Source organism: Beta vulgaris, chromosome 1 (assembly GCF_026745355.1).
Source record: "Beta vulgaris subsp. vulgaris cultivar EL10 chromosome 1, EL10.2, whole genome shotgun sequence".
Taxonomy (NCBI): Eukaryota; Viridiplantae; Streptophyta; class Magnoliopsida; order Caryophyllales; family Amaranthaceae; genus Beta; species Beta vulgaris.
Genome location: NC_079202.1, coordinates 4,658,377 through 4,680,387, shown reverse-complemented (window position 1 = coordinate 4,680,387; position 22,011 = coordinate 4,658,377). Strand labels below are relative to the sequence as shown.

The 22,011-nt window shown below is 36.3% G+C and overlaps 2 protein-coding genes across 2 annotated transcripts; both read right to left on the bottom strand.

Moving 5' to 3' along the window:
- Positions 1-2,176: 2,176 nt before the first annotated feature.
- On the bottom strand, positions 2,177-2,928 carry LOC125491558 (BAHD acyltransferase DCR-like; the record flags this gene model as incomplete). The annotated part of the gene is made up of 1 exon (XM_048647309.2): positions 2,177-2,928. A coding segment is annotated over one exon (609 nt), but the record flags the coding sequence as incomplete, so codon positions are not given.
- Positions 2,301-20,583, bottom strand: LOC104905785 (uncharacterized acetyltransferase At3g50280). The gene is made up of 2 exons (XM_019252243.3): positions 19,820-20,583; positions 2,301-3,000 (listed from the first exon to the last, which is right to left on the bottom strand). Exons 1-2 carry the CDS (start codon positions 20,506-20,508, stop codon positions 2,931-2,933), a joined length of 759 nt encoding a protein of 252 aa, XP_019107788.2. The 5' UTR covers positions 20,509-20,583; the 3' UTR covers positions 2,301-2,930.
- Between the last annotated feature and the right edge of the window lie 1,428 nt (positions 20,584-22,011).

The window sequence follows — 22,011 nt, the reverse complement described above, 5'->3', positions numbered from 1 at the left end:
TTGACTAAAGACCATTCGTGAGAGGATTGAATTGATTGATTAAGGGATCATTCTCGATGACCATTCGAGAGAGGACTCGAGTATTTTAGAGGAAAGCTAAACCTTAGATAATCGTCTCGTTTGCTTCATAATTGCATTAATGATCGTTGCTCCGCTTTGATCCATACTAGTAACCTTAACTCTAGTGTCTCCCTATTTAATATTTTATCTCGTGTTATTTGCTTCTTTGATATAAGCTAGTCGTAATTGTTCTATTACCAAATCATTTAAAAATCCCCCAAAACCCTTTAATAGCTAATCTAGACTCGAAAGACCTTTACTTAAACCCATTTTCCATGTGACTCGAGCATTGACTTGCCTTACTACGTTCTTAATTAGTAATTTGTTGTTTAGGTTTTATAACTATTGTTTGAAAAACGATTTTTGTTGCCTTAACGATACACTAAAAACCTCTTATCACATTCTAGCCAGGTGGACACAATCAGCATGTTTACATAAGAAGACAAACTATAAAAAAGGACAAAATACTTTTACACCTAATCATTTGCACAAAAGACTAGGTTGGTCTTCCTAGAGTGATAGTACTGCTGAGCATACCTGTGCACCTTGGGCCATGGGCCTTAACATGAGAAGAGGACTCCTAGTGAAACATCTAGTTATTTATTATAAACCTCTTCTAAAGTCTTTATCAATTATTCGTAATTAAAAAGCATAATCTTTATTTTCTATTCAATCATTGGTTGTTTTTAATAGATATGAATTTTTCTAAAAAAAAAAATCTTAACAAAACAAGCAAATAGAAATGTGAATACATATTTTCTGATTATAATTTAAGAAAAGTCAATGTTATGAAGCTAAGGTGGAAGTACTTATAAGAAGAGCTCTATGTGAAAAGCATGTTAATGGCCTAATAATAGCTCTATTATTTGTAGAGGGCTTCCAGACCTAACATCATTAGATTTTTTTAGATGCCTCTGGTTGTTTATAGGTATGGATCATGATTGATAGATTTACTTGTTGGGTAATCTATGCATTAAAAGTAGATTGTTGAATGTATGTTCTGTTCATCTTATGTTTCTTATTTTTCAGAAAAAATTTAAAAGTTAAGAAAAAATCAAAAAAAATATATAAGTTAAGAAAAAAAAAGTTTTAAAAAATATATAAGAAAAGTTCAAAAAATATATATAAGAAAAAAGAATAAATAAAACAAAAGCAGAAAAGTTTCTGAAAGTTAAGGAAAGTTGAGAAGAAAATAATAATAAAAAAAACAGAAAAAAATAAAGTGAAGAGAACATGCACTATGTTTTTTTTTCTTTGATAAGTACATATCCTAAGTTAAAATTTCGATAATTATTAATGTCCATCTTTAATGGGTAGATGATTCACTTAATAAACAAAAAAAATTTATTCCTTTGTATTAGAGTTATGGTGGCACTGTTTTCTCCATATTGTGCATTCAAAGAAAAACCTGATCTAGGGAGTTTTGTTCTCCCCTGGACTAGATACTTCGCTAAACAGTATACTAATATCAAGTTCTCTTTTGTCACTAGAATAATTAAAAGCCCGCAAAATGTAATTGTCTATCCATCTTCAAATAATAGTAAAAATCACCATCTAATTTATTCCTAGGCCAAGATTCCGATCAAGTGGAGCCCACATAACATAAATAAATTTTTCCTTTTTTCTCTACTATCTTCTTCCTTATATCTCTGTCTTCTCTCCGTAAACTAAAATAATATTGTTTTATCAAACCATTCCATCTCAAACAGCAAATTCCTTTATTCTAAGCCCAAATTAAGTTAGGGTTTATACTTCTGTCATATTTGACCACAATCACAAGACATCTCTAGACTCTACAATTGTAAAAAAAAAAAAAGTACAAATTTTGGATTAGGTTTCAAAAGTTAGGGTTCTTGGTTGATTTTTGAGAAGAAGATTGAGACATGTGCTTATAAATTATGAAAATGGATATGTACCAAATTAATCATTAATGCCCTAACTTAGGAAGAGGTATTAGAAATTATTTCCAAGGGAAGAACAAGTGCTCAATTAATTAAAAGCTCATACAAAGTACACGTTTACAATCTGCGATGATAAGTTTGCGTGAAAAGATTTACCCCAAGACCTTATCATACACTATTTCTATTTTAAAAAATCCTTATCATACACCAATGTCTTACGCAAATTCAAATTTCCATTAGAAACTTATGCAATTTATTTTTAAAATAAACTAGTGGTGGCAATTTGGCAAAACAATGTCTTCAAAGATATATAATCGTAGAAGATGAAACAACACCGACTTAATTACAAAACAATGATCTATTTTGGAGAAGATACAACAACCATGAACTCCTCGTTAACTTCAAGTGCTCTCATGGAATTACATGGTAAACATATTTCCACATCTATACTTCCACCTCCTTCCTTTCCTGGGTAGAAGATCAGCTTCCCATCGAACTTATTTGCGAACCCACTACGAACAACAATTGGTTTCCCAAGTCCTGCAAACTCATTCCCATATATGTTAAACCTCGGCGAGCTTCCTACATGAACTGTGCTGTTTGGTTCCCTCGCCAACAGTCTATCAAATCTAAAGCTATAAGGAGACTTGAACCATGAATGTACGAAATTGTGAACATCTTTGTTTGTATGATTCACCACTAACTGGTGCAATGACAAGGCCGTCTGCCCGAAGCTTTGTTCGAGCAATTCACCAACTCTGGTAGTTGATACTAGGACTGAGAGTAAGTTTCCAAAGTATTCTTCAGGAAAGGGTGGCTCTAATCTTGTCCGGCTGTTTGCAGCTAACTTGCAATGGGTTAGTTGGTTAGGGTTTAACCCTTTGGCTTGAATGACAGACCTCCAAACAAATGTAGTAAGAGCTTGAAAAGAGGAGACCTTGTTGGTATTGCAAATTTCTTCGTTAGCTCTTAATTTGAGCTTTGCAATTGTCTCCACTGAAAAAGGAAGAATCTTTCTATCAATTGAGGTGGATCATACCTGACATTTTAACCAAAAAGATATATAAATTAATAAAAAAAAAGATATGTAATTTATGTCAAAGCGATAATAGGAGGATCTTTCCTTTATTTGTATACCATTTATGTTGGAAATATGGCAATATATATGACAATGTATGGCTTAATATTCCTAGTAAACATGATGTAATTGTTCTGCCCACCTGCTGATGTAATAGGCTGTGGTCGTATTTTTTTTTGTCTTCTTTTAGTCAAGGTATTAGTCCTAGGCAATTTCCTACTAATTTCCTAGTTTGTCTTGTGGTGGTTGTCATTGTACTAGGAGTTGTCTATATAATCAACCTAGGGTGTAATGAGCGCAGTAACTTTGAGATTATCCTTTTCTGTTTGTTTCATTTTGCTCTTCATGGTACCAGAGCTGTGGCACTAGTAAAAAGCCCTAAAAAAAATCAGGTGAAGTTGCAATCAAAGATCATGTTTTTGATCTGTCCTTAGTTCATACAAGAGTGTGAAATTCATGAAAATTTTCCACAATGTCAAAAGAGAAAATTAGTTTCTATAATATCCAACACCACTATACATACACCCATTTGAAGGTCCAAACTCATTCTCTACAGAAAATCTTCAAGGCTCTGGTGATTATAGGTAGTCATGGCGCAAATCAATGGAAATTTCTCTTTTGCGGGAAAGGGAAAACTGGGCTTTGTAACCGGAGTGGTGTAGAAGGAGACTGAAGACACAACAAAGGGTGAATAGTGAGAGACCTATAATAGCATGGTGATAACTTGGATCCACACTTCTGTCTCAGAACAGATCAAGAATACTATTGTATACTACAAAACTACTAAAGAGGTATGGAATCATCTTTAATCTATGTGTAATGTAACAAATGGTTCAAGAAAATACAAACTTGAAAAGGATCTGTATGAAACAAAATAAAATGGATAAAAATACATCAGTATTACATCATGATGAAGGGGTTTTGGGAAGAGCAAGACTCATTGAATATCTTGCCACCCATCACTGAAATGACTCCTAAAGTCAATGAGTTTGTGAGACATTCAATGCTCACAAGGAGGAACAAAGACTCTTTCAGTTCTTAAATGGGCTTTATGAGAACTATGAAGCTCAGAGAAGCAATTATCTCATGCAAAGCCCTCTTCCAAGTGTTGGGACTGTGTATGCCACTCTCCAATAGGAAGAGATATCTTGAATATCTCTAAACTGAGCATTGAATCATCTATCATGTATAGCATGAGACAGCAGATGAAAGTGTGTACAGCTGATGTATGCTGGACTATTGTTGGTTATCCTAAAACTCACCCTAAAAACAAGAAAGAAATGAGGTACTCTGGAAAGGAAGAAGGTAAAAGTGGTCTTGGAAATAGGTGGAATAAACCTAAGGGATATGTTGAAAAACTTGCAGTAAATTCTCAAACTGAAAGGCATGAAAACAACCAGGTTCTCACTCCACATTAGAGAACTCAGCTACTGAAATTCTTGCCAACTAGCTCCAGAGTTGGATCAAAGAGTAAAGAAGATATTGAATATGAGTTTATAGGTATGATAACTTGTTGTTCTGCTTCTGTTAACTTGAAAAACTAGTAATAGATACGGGGGCTTCTGACCATATGATATGTGATGAAAAAATGTTGGGTGTTGATGTAAAATTTGCAGAAAACCTAACATTAATCTTCCTAATTGAAGTGTTGTGCATATATCTCATGTTGGTGACATACACTTGAAAAATAGTTTGATTCTGCAAGATATTTTATGTGTACCTGAATCTGAACACAATCTTTTGTTTGTCAACAAGCTTGTGCTGCATAACAAGTGTAGTGTGAAGTTTTGTCATGACATTTGAATGATTTAGGAGTCACATACTCAGAGAAATAAAGGGGTACGAAGAGCTTACAATGGCCTGTATTTCTTGGTGGAGGTACCAACTAAGAAGATGCTAGAAGAAGATGTGAAAAGAAATGAAGAGAAGAAAGAAGAAAGAAGAAAACCTGAATGTGGAAAGAAGATTGAACCTTAGTATAAAGAAAGCTAATCATGTAACTAGTAAACAAGAAAACTATTCTTTATGGCATAATAGATTAGGACATGCACCTCTAAAGAAATTGAGGATGATTGGTTGAATTCCTGGAAATTTTGACCAATCAAAGTGTGTGTGTGTTTAACATGTCCTATGGCTAAATTTACTAAGCTTTCATACTCTGCATATGAATTATAGCCAATGAAACTTTTGAGTTAGTGCACTTGGACATATGGGGTCCATATAAAGTGTGCACTAGAAATAAGCACATGTACTTCATGACCTTGGTTGATGATCGCACCATGGCTACTTAGGTGCACTTGTTGAAACTTAAGTCTGAAAGCCTAGAGGTGATCAAACATTTTAGCAACTTTGTTGAAAATCAATTTGGGGAAACAATCAAAAGTATCAGCTCAGATAATGCCCTAAAATTTGATGATGGGCCTTGTAGAGAATTTTTTGCTGAAAAAGGAATTGTGCACCAAACTACTTGTGTTGACAGACCCCAACAGAATGGAAGGGTGGAAATAAAGCACAAACATGTGCTTGAAATGGCTAGAACCCTTAGACTGCAGGCAGTCCTACCCTTAAGCTTTTAGGGTGAATGTGTAATGACATCTATGTACTTGATTAACTGACTTTCTAGTGTTGTCATTCAAAACCTAACCCCTTATGAAAAACTCTTCACAAGAAACCTACTTATCATCACATTTAAATATTTGGATGCCTAGTCTTTGCTAGTAATCCAACTAGAGAAAAAGACAAGTTCTTAACTAGAGGTGTTCCATGCTTGTTCTTAGGGATACCCAAATGATAAAAACGGGTATAAACTATTGAACCTCACAACTAATCAAACTTTCATATCTAGAGAGGTAAAGTTTGTGGAGAGTTTTTTCTTATACAACAAACACAGGAACACTCAATACCTTAACCCTTTACCTACACCTAAACCTAACCCAAGCACTACTCATACCTACAATGACTGTGATCTCCCAATAGACACATTTCTTGAAAATGAACCTGAAACACCACAAAATGAGCCTACATCCCCTAAACCACATTACTTCACTGCACCTGAATTGAAACTGAACCAATGCCCACTCATGAAGTTGATACCTTTGATGTTGTAATACCACCTGTATCACCTACAAGAAAATCAAGTAAAGTGACCAAGCCACCCACCTAGCTAGTTGACTATGTGACCAAGTTAGGGAGACAATCTAGGGCTCCTGAACCTTCTACTCTACATAATGTGGGAGATTCTGAAGTTTCAAATGCATTCACATAATTTGTAAACCAAGTAACATTAGTCACAAACCCCACAAACTTTAGAAGTGTTGTTCAAGAAGACAAGTGGGTGAATACAATGAATGAAGAGCTCAAAGCTCTAGAGAACAAACACAATTGGACTCTCACTAACTTACCTCCTAGAAAGAAAACCATAGGCTTTAAATGGATTTACAAAACTAAGTTTAATCAAGATAGCTCAATAGATAGAGAAAAATCAAGGTCGGTTGTGCTAGCTTGGAAATCGACAGAAAAAGGTGTTGAGTATGAGCAAACATTTGCTCATGTAGCCAAACTCACCATTGTGAGATCTTTACTTGCTGTAGGAGCCTTGAAAGAGTGGAAAGTCTACCCAAATGGATGTAAAAAATGCTTCTTTACATGGCACCCTTGAAGAGGATATGTATATGCATACACCTCTTGGGTACACAGGTCGTGGAATTACTATCAGTAAAGGGAATGGGGAGTATACTTCTCATCAACAAGTATTCAAGCTTCAGAAATCTTTGTATGGACTGCACCAGGCAGCAAAGCATTGGTTTGCCAGGTTATCCATTACCTTGAAAGACTATGGGTTCCTACAATCTAAAGCTGACTATTCATTGATCACAAAGTAACATGAAAATGGCTTTGTGAGTGTGCTAGCTTATGTGGATTATCTGCTTATAGCAGGAGACAATGAAGCTAACATCAACAAAGTGAAACTTTCCTGTTCCCTCAATTTCATATGAAGGACTTAGGCAACATCAGATACTTCTTAGGTATAGAAGTAGACAGAAGTCATGCAGGGTATCTCACAGAAAAATTATGTCATGGACCTACTGAAAGAGTTTCACATACTGCATGCCAAAGGGATCAAACTTCCTATGTACCCACATGTGAAGCTCCGAGCTAACTCATAGGAGTACTTGCCTGATCCAACTCCCTACCAGCACCTTATTGGGAAGCTAATCTACCTAACAATCCTTAGTCCTGATGTTGCATTACATTCCATACTCTAAGACAGTTTATACATAAACCATCTATTGTTCATATGCAATCTGCAAAACGTGTCCTAAGCTGTCTAAAAAGTTATCCCGAGTAGGGAGTGCTTCCAGCTTCATTATCTGCAACTGTTCTCACTGCATATTAAGTAGATAGTGATTGGGAATGATGCCCTTTGTCAAGGGAATTAACTACTGACTTCTGAGTTTTGCTAGGAAAATCACCTATCTCATGGAAGACTAAGAAGCAAAACGTGGTGGCTAGATCCACTACTGAGGCTCAATATAGAGCTTTGGCAATAACTACGTGTGAAGTTGTATGACTCGCTCGGCTGCTCAAGGAACTTTTGCATTAAGTTCACCAAGCTCATCACTCTGAAGTGTGATAATCAAGCAGCTCTGTCTATTGCTGTTAATCATGGACACCATGAGAAGACCAAATGTGGAGATGGATTGCCACTTTGTAATAGACAAAGTAAACAAAACAAGTCATCAAACCTGAGTATGTCTTTACACATGACCAATTGGCAGACATTCTCACCAAGAGTCTACCAGTTGTTAAACATCAACATCTACTGTCCAAGATGGGGGCTCAGCCTCACTCTTCACTCTCATTTTGAGGGGAAGTGTTGGAAATATGGCAATATATGGCTTTTTATTCCTTATAAACATGATGTAATAGTCCATCCCACCTGCTGATGTAATAAGGTATGATCCTATTTGTTTTTGTCTTCCTTCAGTCAAGGTATTCGTCTTAGGCAATTTCCTACTGATTTCCTAGTTTGTCTTGTAGTAGTTGTGAATATACTATGAGCTGTCTATATAATTAATCTAGGGTGTAATGACAGCAACAACTTTGGGATTGCCACATTCTCTGAAAATACAATTGAGAGCTTTGCAATTGTCTCCACTGAAAAATGAAAGAATCTTTCTATCAATTAAGGTGGATCATACCTGATATTTTAGGCAAAAAATATATAAATTAACAACAAAAAAACAAAAAATAAAGATATACTCCCTCCGTCCCATAATACTCTTTACACTTTCCTTTTTTATCTGTCCCAGAATACTCTTTACACTTCTATATTGGGATATGATCCACTATTATTTTAATCATTCTACATTTTAACTATTGGACTACACTCTTTATCTCCTCCAAATAAAATAATACCACTCTTATTATTACTTACCAACTCTAACCATGAGTCCATGACCCACATTTTCTCTCCTTAAAATAAAATAATACTACTTTTACTAACTATTATAAGTTATGTCAAAGCAATAATAGGAGGATCTTTCCTTTATTTGTACACCTTTTACATATAAGGTAGGGAGTTTATAAGTTATTTATTGGTTAACTTTTTAGATACCGAACAGTTAGATAAACTGATGAACCTTCTCTAAAATTCACACATGATAAGCAGTATGTCACCTGTTTTGATTATTCTCGGCCCACCTGTTTGAAAAGTAATATTTCGGCCTTCTTTCTTTAGCTTTAGGATTGAATTTTGCGTTTTTTTTAAGTTGGTAAGATGAAGGACCCTACTGAACTGGCACCTCGCACAGGTATAATTAACCAGTCAGGTTTGCAAGTTAGACTCCTTCGAGGGATGGTAAGGGAAACCTCACCCCAAAGAGCCACTAAAACTGATAACCATTGATAACCAAACAATAACTTATCATCCAAAACTGCGTGCCTTGATAAGTGGAAAGAGTATTCTAGGACGGAGGCAGTATAATTTTTAATATATATAAATAATTTCTTAGTCTAAAATAATTTTTTGACATAAAATATTTTTTCAATTAATATGACATATTTTTTTAGTATAAAACAATAATTGAGTTGTTCACGAGCTTTTCGAGCCGAGCTTTGCTTAGCTCAGCTTGGCTCGTTTATATCTCGAGTCGAGTCCGAACTCGAGCCGAGCTTTGATCGAGTCGAGCCGGAACTGTTCGCAAGCTTGTTAGGCTCATTATCACCCCTATTTGATCCCATAGCCTTGAAGTCATGAGGCCAAATCTTTACCACTAGCGAAGCCTTGCTTGGTATTGAATTTTGCCTTACTTTTTAGTCTTTTCTTACAATGTTTTTTAGCGTATTTTTTTTTTCTTTCCACCGTGTTTTAGTGTTTTTTTTTTTTGGTAAGTAAGTAATTTTATAAGCTCACTCCAATCAACATAACAACCTAAACTCCAATTGAGGAGCTGGAGCTAACATGCCACATGAGGCAAAAAAGTAGCTTATAAGCTGCTACTCCAAGTACAATCTCTTCTACTCCATTTTCCTCTATTACACATGTTTATTCTATGTTTAACTATATACTTGATCTCTATAGCTATACATGTAATGCTATTTACTTTTGTAAGCCAAAATACCTCATTTCTATTTTTCCAGATCATGTAAACTGTTGCAGCCAACACTGCTAATAGCACTTGGTTCCTTGCTTTTGAGCCATGGTAATATCTTCGAGTCCAACTTAGCCATTGTATCAAGGTTCTCCTCTGATAGGGCACTTCAATCCATCTAAGAGCCTCTTTCAGTAACTTTGTACTGAAAATACACCCAAAGAAGAGGTGTGCAGTGGACTCAGTTTCACTTCCACACAAACAACATTGATCATCAGGGCTGATGTGACGTTGGAAAAGTCTCTCTTTTGTACTTAATCTATCATGTGCCCCAAGCCATTTTATAAACTTGTGTTTGGCCGATGACATTCGATTCCACACACCTTTTACCTATGGCACTATAGGTTGTTCCTCCAGCAACTGAGTGTACACTTTACTGATAGAATACTGTTGATCAGAATTCAAATTCTGCATCCCAACCTCTCTGAGGTCATCTCTCACTTTACAAAGATGTTTCACTATCCAGCTAGCTCATACTGGAGCCTTGTATTTCCACCAGTTATTGTGCTTAATGTATACATCATGTATCCACCTCACCCATAAATCATCCTTGTTGCTGCCAATATGCCACACTAGTTTACCCTAACAACTTTATTCCACAACTTGATGTTTCTAAAGCACAGGCCACCATACTTCTTACTGGTACACACCAGACCCCATCTAATGTGCCCAGCTTTATCACTATCAGCTTTCCCACTCTAGAGGAAGTGTCTACACACTTCATTAATTTTGTTTAGCACATCAACAGGAAGTACAAAGATCCGAGCCCAATAGCTATGCACAATAAGCAAAACTAAGTTTATAAGTTGAGCTCTCCCTGCAAAAGATAGGCTTCTGGTGCTCCACATTCTTATTCTTAAAGTCATTTTGTCAACTAAAGCTTTACAATCAGCAGCTTTGAATGATTTAGAGCTTATTGGTAACCCCAAGTACCTAAATGGTAGCTCATCTTTGACAAACCCAACGAACTGTTCTATCCTTGTGACCTCTCTTTCCTCCATGGTAGTGTGATATAAGGCAGATTTGCTTTTATTAGCTTTTAGCCCTGAAGACTCAGAAAATAGCTAAAGCCCTTGCAATAAATGAATAAAAGATAAGCAGATTTAGCTTCCCCTTTGTAGAATAACAATAAGTCATCTGCAAAGCATAAATGATTGACCTTCATACTTGCACATCCAGTGAAGAACTTAAATTCTTGCAGTTCTCCTATGCAGTTTAGGATCTTGTCAAGTAATCCATACATAGAACAAATAAAAGAGGGAGAAAGGGGTCCCCCTGCCTCAAGCCTCTCTTAGCTGCAAAAAAACCTTCTGGACCACCATTGATCAAAAGAGTGAATCTTGGTGTGGTGATGCATTACATAATGCATTTAATAAAGTGAGGAGGGAACTGTAAAGCGTCCAGCAGCTCATGAATAAGCTCCACTCTATGGAATCATAGGCTTTCCTTAAATCTACCTTCATCAACAGCCCTTTGACTTGATTGTTACTTCTACTAAATCTCTTCAGCAAGTCTTGGCAGAGAAGAATATTACTAATAATACTTCTTCCACTAATAAATGCTCCTTGAGTCTGGGAAACAAGAGTTGGTAAAATCTTACCAAGTTTTGAGCATATCAGCTTTATTATGGTTTTATATATGACTGAGAAGCAGGCTATTGGTCTGAAATCCCCCACAGCAGCAGGAGTTTTAACTTTGGGAATCAAAGTTATTGCAGTAACATTCACCTTCCTGAGTAGCTTTCCATGTCTAAAGAAGTCTTGAATAGCATCAATCATAAAAAGCCCCACTATGTCCCAGCTTTGCTTGAAAAAACAACTAGAGTACCTATCAAGCCCTGGAGCTTTGTCATCAGGAATGGAAAATAGAGCATTTTTAATTTCTTCACTAGTGAAAATCAAAGAAAGCTCCTCCTGTTGAGCTGTAGTCAATACTTGACCTTTTGCAATAACAGCTGGTTCAACCCTAGCAGTGTCATTCTTGCTACCCAAGAGATTTTGATAGAATCCTAAGAAAGCCTCAATAACCTCTTCAGAATTACTAGCCCAACTCCCATCTTCTTTCTTTATAGTGTTGATTCTGTTATGCATTCTTCGAAGCTTGATACTTTGATGGAAAGTTTTAGTGTTATCATCTCCCTCCTGCACCCACTGAACCTTTGCCTTTTTATTTAAGAATAAGACATAATTCCTATGAGCAAGGTTGTAAGTCGCTCTAGCTTCCTTCTCTTTTGCTCTCAGTATAGCTTCTTCAGGACGAGTGTGAAGATCATTTTGTGCTACAATCATTTTATTGTAACATTGGTAATTCAGCTCTGAAACATTACCATACTGACTAACATTCAGTTACTTCAAGTCTGCCTTTAGTATCTCCAGCTTAGACACTATTTGGAACATGCTAGTACCACCAATCCTTCTCTCCCATATCCTTCTAACAATGTTGTGGAAGCTCTCAGCCTTGCACCACATATTTGAAGAACCTGAATGGTTTCTTCTTTGGGTGATCTGTACATGATTTCAGTAGCAAAGGGCAGTGATCAAACTCCCCCCAGCTAGTATAATGACTTCAGTGAGTGGCCATTCATCAAACCATACTTCATTCCCATGTATTCTATCCAACTTACAGAACACCCTAACTAAACCATCCTGCTTATTGTTCCATGTATAGTACTGCCCATAAGATTTCAGCTCCCTCATGTGGCAATCATTCATACAGTTCTTCATATCTAAAATTTCCCTTGTTCTGACAGTCTGTCCTATTCTATCCTCCATATTCATCAGGGCATTAAAGTCACCTTGAATAATCCAAGGCTTAGTAGCACTAGCCACACTCTTTATATCCTACCATAACTCTTGTCTACGTTGCCTATCATTAAGGCCATATACAAATGTACAAAAAAATTTCCTACCTCCATTAATGATCTCAATCTTAGTGTGGATCATTTGACTTGTACATTTCAGTACATAAACAAAAATAAGATACCACCCAAGAATTATTCTCCCATTTCCATGCCAACTGTTATTGGTGGTAATACACCAACCAGGGCATACATTAAGATAAAACTCACCAAGAGAGTGATGTTTTATCTTAGTCTCCAGAAGACTAAACAGCCTAATTTGGTGAGAAATTAAAAAATTCCTCACCTCTATTTGCTTCTTCTTGCTGTTTAGTCCTCTCACATTCCAACATAGTACATTATCCATTCATGGTAGGAGGCTCCCCCTCCTCACCATGATCATCATTGCAAGCACCCCTGACTTATGTTCCTTGAACTTTCCTATCTCCCATTTCCATAACATCCTAAGCCAACACAGCAAAAGTATTCTCTGTAGCTACTGGACCTGGCTCAGATGTAACAGGTTGTCCTGGCCCTTTGATCACTTGATATCCGTCCCTATCTAATACTACTGCCTTCTTCTTAGGTACCCATATTGGTTTTGAAACTTGATTATGTTTCTCATCCTTCCTACATTCACTCAGGTTATGGCCAAACCCATGACATTTAGTACACTTCATAGGTTTTCATTCATAATGAATCTGTTGCTCCATGCGCATATTTTTTTCATTTTCAAACACAATATGACTAGGAAATTCTTGATTTATGCTTACTTCAATCAAGATCCTTGCATACATCAATCTATCTTTATTGGTAGTAGCTTGATCTAGCTTAATAGACTTCCCAATCCCTTACACCAGCTTATACAAACATTTCTCCCCCCAGTATTTCAAATACAGAGCTAGTAATTGCACCCACATTGGCATTGTCTTAACATCCTCATTCTGAACATTCATCTCTGAATGCCACTTCATCACAATTAGTGGTTTCTTGTCAAAGAAGTGAAAACCTTCTCCTACAACACCATCTCCCTGTTCAACATTATGAAACCTAACAATGAAGACATCTTTATTCACAACCACTATTTTCTCAATTCCTTTTTTTTTTGGCCCAAATGCATCGCAAATATCCATCCATAACATGGAATGGTGGATTTGCCCCCATAACATAGCAAATTACAGAGGATTGCCAATAATCAATCTCCTCTTAATCTCAATTTTAATTGGAGAATGATCTACTATTATTGCTATTGCAGGTGATTTATCAATTACATTTTCAAATTCAGAGATCAATTGTCGAGATTGTTGATTACCTCCATTAATGACGTCCAACCTACTATGAGTTTTCTTCATTATTGTAAGCCATTCTGACAATTGAGCCTGATTCCTTGATTGATTTTGCAACTCCTTTAGTGAACTTCTAGTTGAAATTGGATCATCAAAATTGGGGGTTTTAATCTTCAAAGCTTCCACTCCATGAAGTTCCGCTACTGATTTATGCTTCTGACCTTCTAATGAACTCGTCGGACCATTCTTCCTCTCTTTGATACTTCCTTTGCTCTTTTATTTCTGTGAATTACGCTTGGATTTCCCTACCATGGCGACGGTGTAGGATAAGAATGGGTCGCTTATCCTACGCCGAGAGGAAAAACCAAGAGTGTTTTAGTGTTTTTAACGCTATATTTCCAATGTTTTTTTCATTCCAAGTTTTATCCTTAAACTCCACCCTACCCCAGCCCCTACACCTCCCCCTCCCCCTCCCCCACCGCCGCACCGTTCACCGCCGACATCCTTCACCCCCTGTGTGTCTGTTCACAATTGGCCTCCCCCACCCCCCTGCGATTCCGTTCACCGCCGACCTCCCCACCCCCTGCGTGTTCGTTCACCGCCAACACCCCCCACCCCTGTGAAAAATCTACCTTACCCCCTGTTCGTTCTCCGTCGATTCCCTCACCCCCTCTTCATTCACCGCCGGCCTCCCCCACCCCCTGCAAAAATCTTACGCACCCCCTTTTCATTCTCCGTCGATTCCCCAACCCCTCTTCGTTCATCGCCGGCCTCCCCCACCCCCTGTGCAAAAATATGACCCACCCCCTCTTCGTTCATCGTCGATTCCCCCACCCCCTGTGCGAAAATTCGACCCACCCCCCCTCTTTGTTCACCCACCCCTTGCGCGAAAATTCGGCAGGTGATGCGACGATGAACGAAGTGGGAGAGGGGGAAAGAGAGGGGTGCTGCTGCGAAGGGGAGAGGGAGGGGGAGGGGGATGCGGCGATGGAAGGGGGAGGGGGTGGGGGTTGGGCTTGAGGTGGAGGGGTGGTGGGATGGGTGGGTTAGGGTTTGGGGTAGGGTAAGGGTTTTGGGTTAGGGTTAAATTGAAGCAAAATTGTAAATAATGTTAACGGTAGTGCGATAAACGATAGTTACAAAAAGGGTATTTGGTGAACGTTTTCGAAAACTCAGGGGTATATGGTGCATTTCTGGAACATTGAGGGTATATTGTGAATTTGTTGATTTGTCAGGGGTATTTGGTGGAAAAACTGTATATTTAATTCAATATAACAAATAATCGCTACGAGATAATACCAAAGTAAATTATAAATTATCAAAATAATAAAAACTCAAAATTTTGTTTACTTCATGGAGGGGAATCATAGTTAATATTATAGTTTGCATTGATTTAGGTCATGTCAAATTCAGGTATGCTTGGTTCAGATCGGGTTTGAAGCGGCTTAATTTCTTTTGAGTCATCTTTTTTTTTTTTTTTTTTTTGCTCAATGAGTCTGAGTATCATAGCACCAAGTTAAAAACACCACACCACCAATATACAACCAAAGACACTTCAATAAAACCCGACCCTATTTACACATTAAGAGCTAAATTCCTCAGCCATTCTCTATCTCCTCTAGACGCTTTTTTAGGAAGAACATTATAACGCCTTTGTATGACACCAGATTCTATTTACAATTATACCGGGTAAAACAACCTTCAAGTTCCAAAAAGCATCATTTCTAACCCACCAGATTGAGTAAACAAAAGCACTCAGAGTAGCTGCCAAAATGAATTTATGATGCTTTTTGGAATTAATTCGTTGACAGAGCATCTTCTGTCATCCAAGCCCAACCAATCACCTATCCTCTTCCACACCATCTTGTTGTATTGGCACTTAAAAAACAAGTGTTCTTGTGTCTCAGAGTCCACCCCGCAAATTTGACACAAAGAATTGGGACTCACCCATATTTACACAGCCTCTTAGTAGTTTGCAGTCTGTTTTTCGTCACCAGCCAAAGCAAGAACTTGTGTTTTGGGATCACAAGCCTGCACCACACATACTTATCCCACCAACTCTTCTCTGCTCACCAACCAACCCAGAGTACATGTGATGAATTGAGTATTTAACAACATTTCCAATTGAGATTGTGACATTATTGTGTTCTTCAATTGTTCCTTTACTACACGCAAAGCTTTCCAGTACCAACTGGACTTCACAGGTGGATTGTACCCCCACCAGTCAGCATTCCTAATGTAGATTTCATTCACCCATTTTAGCCACAAGATGTCTTTCGAGTCATCTCTTGCATGCCACTTTTGGAATTTATTTGGATTATAGGTCAAGTACTTTGAGTTGAGTTATTCGAGTTTGGTAAGTTATCCTAGGTATATACATGAATAAAATATATTAAGGGTGCGCCCTCTCCATCTTAAAATATAAGTATTATGTCTAATAAATTCAAATGGATTATGCTAAGTTCATATACATAAGTTCAGATGAATTTTTGTTAAGTTCAATGTTCAGATAAGTTTCAACACCTTTTAAGATAAACTTTAATAAGTTCGTATATAAAGTTATGTTAACTTCTAATAAATTCAATTAATTGTTTTTATAAATTTAGTATAAATTAGTAAAAAATTCAGGTGAATAGAACACTCCCTAAATAGACTAGACAATGAATAGGATGTTTTTGTTACTTTGCCGAAAAAATCACAACATTGAAAAATGAAAACATGAATCTTTTCGGCAAGGATGATTTCATCCATGGTAAAATCATAAATAGGATGTATTCAGAATAGAACACTCCCTAAACCTGAATCATTTTGTTACCATGGATGAATCTTGACAAATAAAATCATAATTTTGAAATGCAAAATAAAATTTAAAGCTTAATACGCTTTATTATCGGATGCCTTGAAATAAATATTCGAAATCAAATATAATTACAAATATCAATCAACAATTGTAATTGAAACTAAAATTAGTTGTTCCACTTTGACTTTTGAAGGTCTATAAGATACAAAATCATATTCCTTTTTACTAAAAATATTAAATATCATGTACCAAACTTTTTAATTGGTGGCAGATTGAAAGTTAAAAATTGGAAAACATAGATTTGGTGGTCACTAGAAGATCACAAGAGAAAGTCTAGTTTAAAAATAAAAAATAAAAAACCAAGTCCAGGTCATTTTACAAAGGAAACATAAAAGCCCATAAAAAAAGGTAATCTAAAAGAAAGGGAAGTAACAAAGACATTTATATTGATAACTAGTTCGTGTCCCAGGTAATACTCCTCGAATTATTTACCAACGTGTATTTAAAGTCTTCAAAAATAAAAACATTATCTTGTATTCAATTGATTCCCCCCCCCCCCAAAAAAAGAGCAACTGAGTATTGTAGTGTAGTAGGTTAGTGTTTTAGCACATTAGATCAAAGGTCAAGGGATCGAGTCTTGAAACACACATTTTTATTGTTTAATTTCTCATTTGATTGTGTGGAAGAAGAGAGGACAACATGCCAATATGATATTTGTTATCAGTTTTAGATACAGATATATATACATATACATATTTTATACATATACATATATATATATGTATATATATATATACATATGTATGTATATATACATATGTATGTATATATACACACATATATGTATATATACACACATATATGTATATATTTATGTCCTTCAAGATTGTCGGGGGGTGCAGAATATGGCTCTTTCTGAATATGAGGGCTTTTTTATACCTAAGTAAGAGGGAACTATCAGACGCATTGCATTGGCTGGCGTAAGAAGATCCGATCTCTCACGAATATATATATATATATATATATATATATATATGATGAAAAGCATAAAGTAAGAAGTCCAAGATGACAAAGAGAAAAAGGTACAACCACATGATTCGAACACAAATTTTGCATCCTCACAAACAAAAAATAGGTACTAAACTTAATCACTTTTGTTAGATGAATTCTATTGATAATAGGACAAACATAATTTAAATTAAATGAATCTTGATTTATGGGTTTTGGGCTGGCGCCTTGCCTGCCCTGGCCAGGGTTGTGCCTTCTGTCACAGATGACATTCGACACTCCATAAGCATAACTAGGTAGCAATTGTGGGTTGGGCGCTCTATGATGGCCTCGCTGTGCCATAAGGCATCTGGTGGCCCAAACGAGCTTCGAATGGGCTCAAACTTTGGAATCCGTTATATTTTGGGCTAATAGAGATAATGGTTGAGCCACTTTTTGGATTGAAGGTCCAGAATTACGAGTTGGTGCATGGCCATATTGGATGGTGCACAAAATGTTCGAGAAGGGCCTAGCATGATCTTAGAGGTAAGCTTCTAGGTTAGAGTGCTTCTAGAATGTTTCTGACATTCCTTCCTATACATATATGTACTAGAGTGTCTTGATTGTTCTATAACAGCTTTATGTAGAACTCTCCAATTGAGAAGGTGGGATACTTTCTAGATTTAGGAGAAAGTAGGATGGAGGATTATAAATAAGCACCCATTCATTTCTACATATCATCCAACACATGTATTCTCTCTCAAGCAATCTAAGAGCATTCCTTAGAAATCTTCTCTTTAGCCAACTTTCCCACACTTAGCCAGATTTCGTATCCACTTAGCCTTGTAAAGTTGGTCAGGTGCCTTGACTAGTCTTCCAATAGAAGTATGAAGTTAGTAGGTCGCGTGCATATGGGTAGGAAAATTAGTCCACACGTGACAGTGCACTACCTAAAACACTAGTGCCAAACAGAAGGAACATCTGAATATGGTTTTATTTTTAATTTGCTCATTTCATTCATTGCAAGTATCCATCATACAAAGCAACATCAATCCAGTAAATATATACAATATGGACACACACATGGCAATAATAAAAGCATGCAGTTATAACTTATAGCTGCAGGACATCTACATTATGGCAGGCCCATCAAACTAGCGAAGCAACCCAGCGAAAATGCAGCCATTGATGTAGACTTGCAATGATAACACAGGGAACTATAACCAATCAAGGAATTCCAATCCGCTATGGTGCCTTGTTTTTTGCAAGCAAATCAGCAACTACATTTGAACTTCTTTATGTGTAATAGAGATTTTTAGCGTTTTTTTTTTATCCATATGAGCCACGAAGGCGGTATAAAGAAAGGGAGGGGGATTCGAACCTATGACCTATTATTCACAGTACCTCAATCTTAACCATTAGGCCAAGACATCCTTGATCATTTCCTTACTCATATAGTCATATGACGGATGAAGTTGAGAATGAAGATGCTTTCATTTATTTTTACTTTTCTTTAGGCTCTTTTATCTTTTGAGGAAATAGATGTAAAACAAAAGTTGTCATTTTCTTCTTTTGAGGAAATAGAATAGTAATCAATTTAGCATATTTTCTTCTTTTACTATTCTATCTCATGCTTGAGGAATTCTGATGTAAAAAACTTATATGGATTTGGTCTACATTAAATTTATGTGAACCTAATGCTAATTGACATGATTTATAAAGAAAATGTCACTATATGAAAGGATAGATATAAAATATAAGTTGATATAGATTGTGAAGTTTGATTATGTGAAAAAAAAAGTTACTATGTAATAAAGTGAAAATTTTATCATAAGAAATTAATATGAGAAAAAGTTAATACATTAAAAAAAAAAAAAACAATCACTATAATAGATATTAACTACTTTATGGTATAACTTAAGATTTTCAAAAGTTTCTATATTGAAAAAAGGGGCCACTATGATAAATAAGTGGTTATTGCAAAAATAACTCATTCTTATTAACTGCTCAAACATTTCTTTTAATATTTTTCATTGTTTTTAAGACAAGCATTCCTGTAATACTTACAGATTGAGGAGCTCGAATTCATCAAGAATATCCTTCATAAAACACACCAGTACGTTATATTACACTAAATACCTTCTTGCCGACCCATTTAAATATATGATTTGCACTCCATATATAGTATAAAAAAGACATACGGTTGGAAAATACCTACCTGTGTATGAATTCGTTATGATCAATGAATGGTAGATACATATCTTTAGAGCTATATCCATCAGGAAACCAACGTTTATGAATCGGTAGGCGTGTGATAACAGCGTTATTTGCTCGATGTATATCAGACCAGACATTCCAAAAATGCCAAAATGAGGTCCCATCCACAATAGCATGATTCATAGAACAACCTATAAATATGCCATCAATCAACTCAGTCACTTGAATTGACAACAACGTCCTGGTACACCCGTCATAATTCACTTCCCCGTTGGAATAGTCGAAGAAGGTCTTGACAGCTGCTGGAACGTGTGGTGGTGAGATGATATCCGATATCGTCTTATCGAGCGTAGCGTGCACGAAGCGCGCGCCAGGACCCTTGTTGCAATCGACGTAGATCAAGCTACGACAATGATCTTTGTCGACAACTGTTTCAAGTTGACCGGCAAGTGGGTAGAAATGGACAAGAGTGAGGGAAAGAGAGTGTTTAAGGCTTTCTAAGAGTTTGTCAATAGAGGAGGATAAGACGTCTTGTTTTGGTTTTGTGAAGAGAAGACCTTTCTGATTGTAATGGCAAGAGAGGAGTAATATATCGAAAGGAGATAAGTGATAGGGTCGCTTAGATTCTTCTACTTCATACTTTGGTTTGATGAAGCACTCTGAGATGTGTTCTAATGGTGGAAATTCCATCTTGATTTGTTGCAAATCTTACACTCCGATTCTTTCTAAGTAAAAGCTCAACCAGGGTTTTGACAACTTGGATCCTTATATAATGGAGTTACAATCTCAGGGTAATTAAGGTGTTAGGCTATCCACCTTATCTTGAAATTTGACGTGTCTAAATTTGTTTATTTCAAATGATAAATTTCACCTTAACATATATACTTCTGGAATCAAGCAATTTATTTCAAATGATAAATTTCAATTTCAGAATTTGAAATTTGAAATTTCAGTTCCAAAAGACACGTTTGGAAAATTATAGAATTTCAATTTTAACATAATGATTGGAGTTGAGTAGAATTCATAAGGATGTAATTGTAAATTTTAAGGTCCATAGTCTCACACTCTCACTAATTACGGACTTACTCAGCTAATTATTTGATTCATTATTTATGGATAATCAATAATAAAAAAAGAAAAAGGAAATAGGCAAAATTAGCTTCAACACCGCCAACTATGGCACGAATGCATCCGCGCCTAAGGGTCACAAATCGGTCCGGACCGGAGATTCCTCGGGTCTGCTGAATATCAAGATTTCGGTCCACCACTCCGGTCCGGACCGGTTGGACAAATATTTCTATTCTTTTAATAATATATATGTTAAAATTTTTGAAAAGATAGAAAGTTAGAAACTTAAAAACCTACTATATATTCTTTTAGAATTATCGTTATTAAGATTATTGAGTTTTAATGTATATAATTTAAGAATATATTTAAAATAAATAAAACGAAAGACTTTATTTTCAATTTATGAAAAAAAATTCCGGTCCTGGGATTCCGATCCAGCCGGTTCCGATTCGGTCCGGTCCTGGACCGGTGCACACCGTTGTCCGCGCTACCAAATTTGACTAATAGCGAAAACACCACAAACTATAAGCCTGGGTATAGTAAGTGTCATAAATGACGCCGAAACAAACTTTTCTCGCCACACCAACACGTTAATTAGGCTTCTCATCAGTTAAAGAATATGATAAATGAAAGAAAAAGGAGGAAAAATAAACATGGATTCCCCGCCGTCGGCAAAAAAAGTTAGTTCTAGCGTCATTATTTATGACAAGCGTGGCACCGAGGCTAATAGTTTTGGGTGTTTTGGATACTAGTCAAAGTTGGCGGTGCTTGGTGCACCTGCGCTATAATTTGTGGTGTTAAGGCCAATTTTGCCAAAAAAATAAAAATATCAGCTTAATTTAAACTAGCGTCAACCCTTGGTTAAATTTGGGAAGAAATAAACCCCCAACTTAAGAATTTACTCATTGAAAGAATAAAAGTAAAAACCTCTAAATCTTTGCCTAAAATTGAACCTTTCAAGGATTGAAGATTTCGAATGTGTAGCACCAAAATTCAGTTGTTGAGCCATGTGAACTGTTCAAAAATAATGGAAAAAAAAAGACTTTTTTTTTTTTTGAGCGGAGGAACAAAAAAGACTTATCAATTCTTAAATAAAAGGAAAAAAAATTTAGTTTTATGCTACTA

What these genes read in the sequence shown, in the direction of transcription:
- LOC104905785 (XM_019252243.3), bottom strand. Translation starts at nt 20,508, where the DNA reads ATGGAATTTCCACCATTAGAACACATCTCAGAGTGCTTCATCAAACCA. An exon ending in CATAACGAATTCATACACAG is followed by an intron (nt 3,001 to 19,819) that starts GTAGGTATTTTC and finishes TTAAAATGTCAG; the next exon opens with GTATGATCCACCTCAATTGA.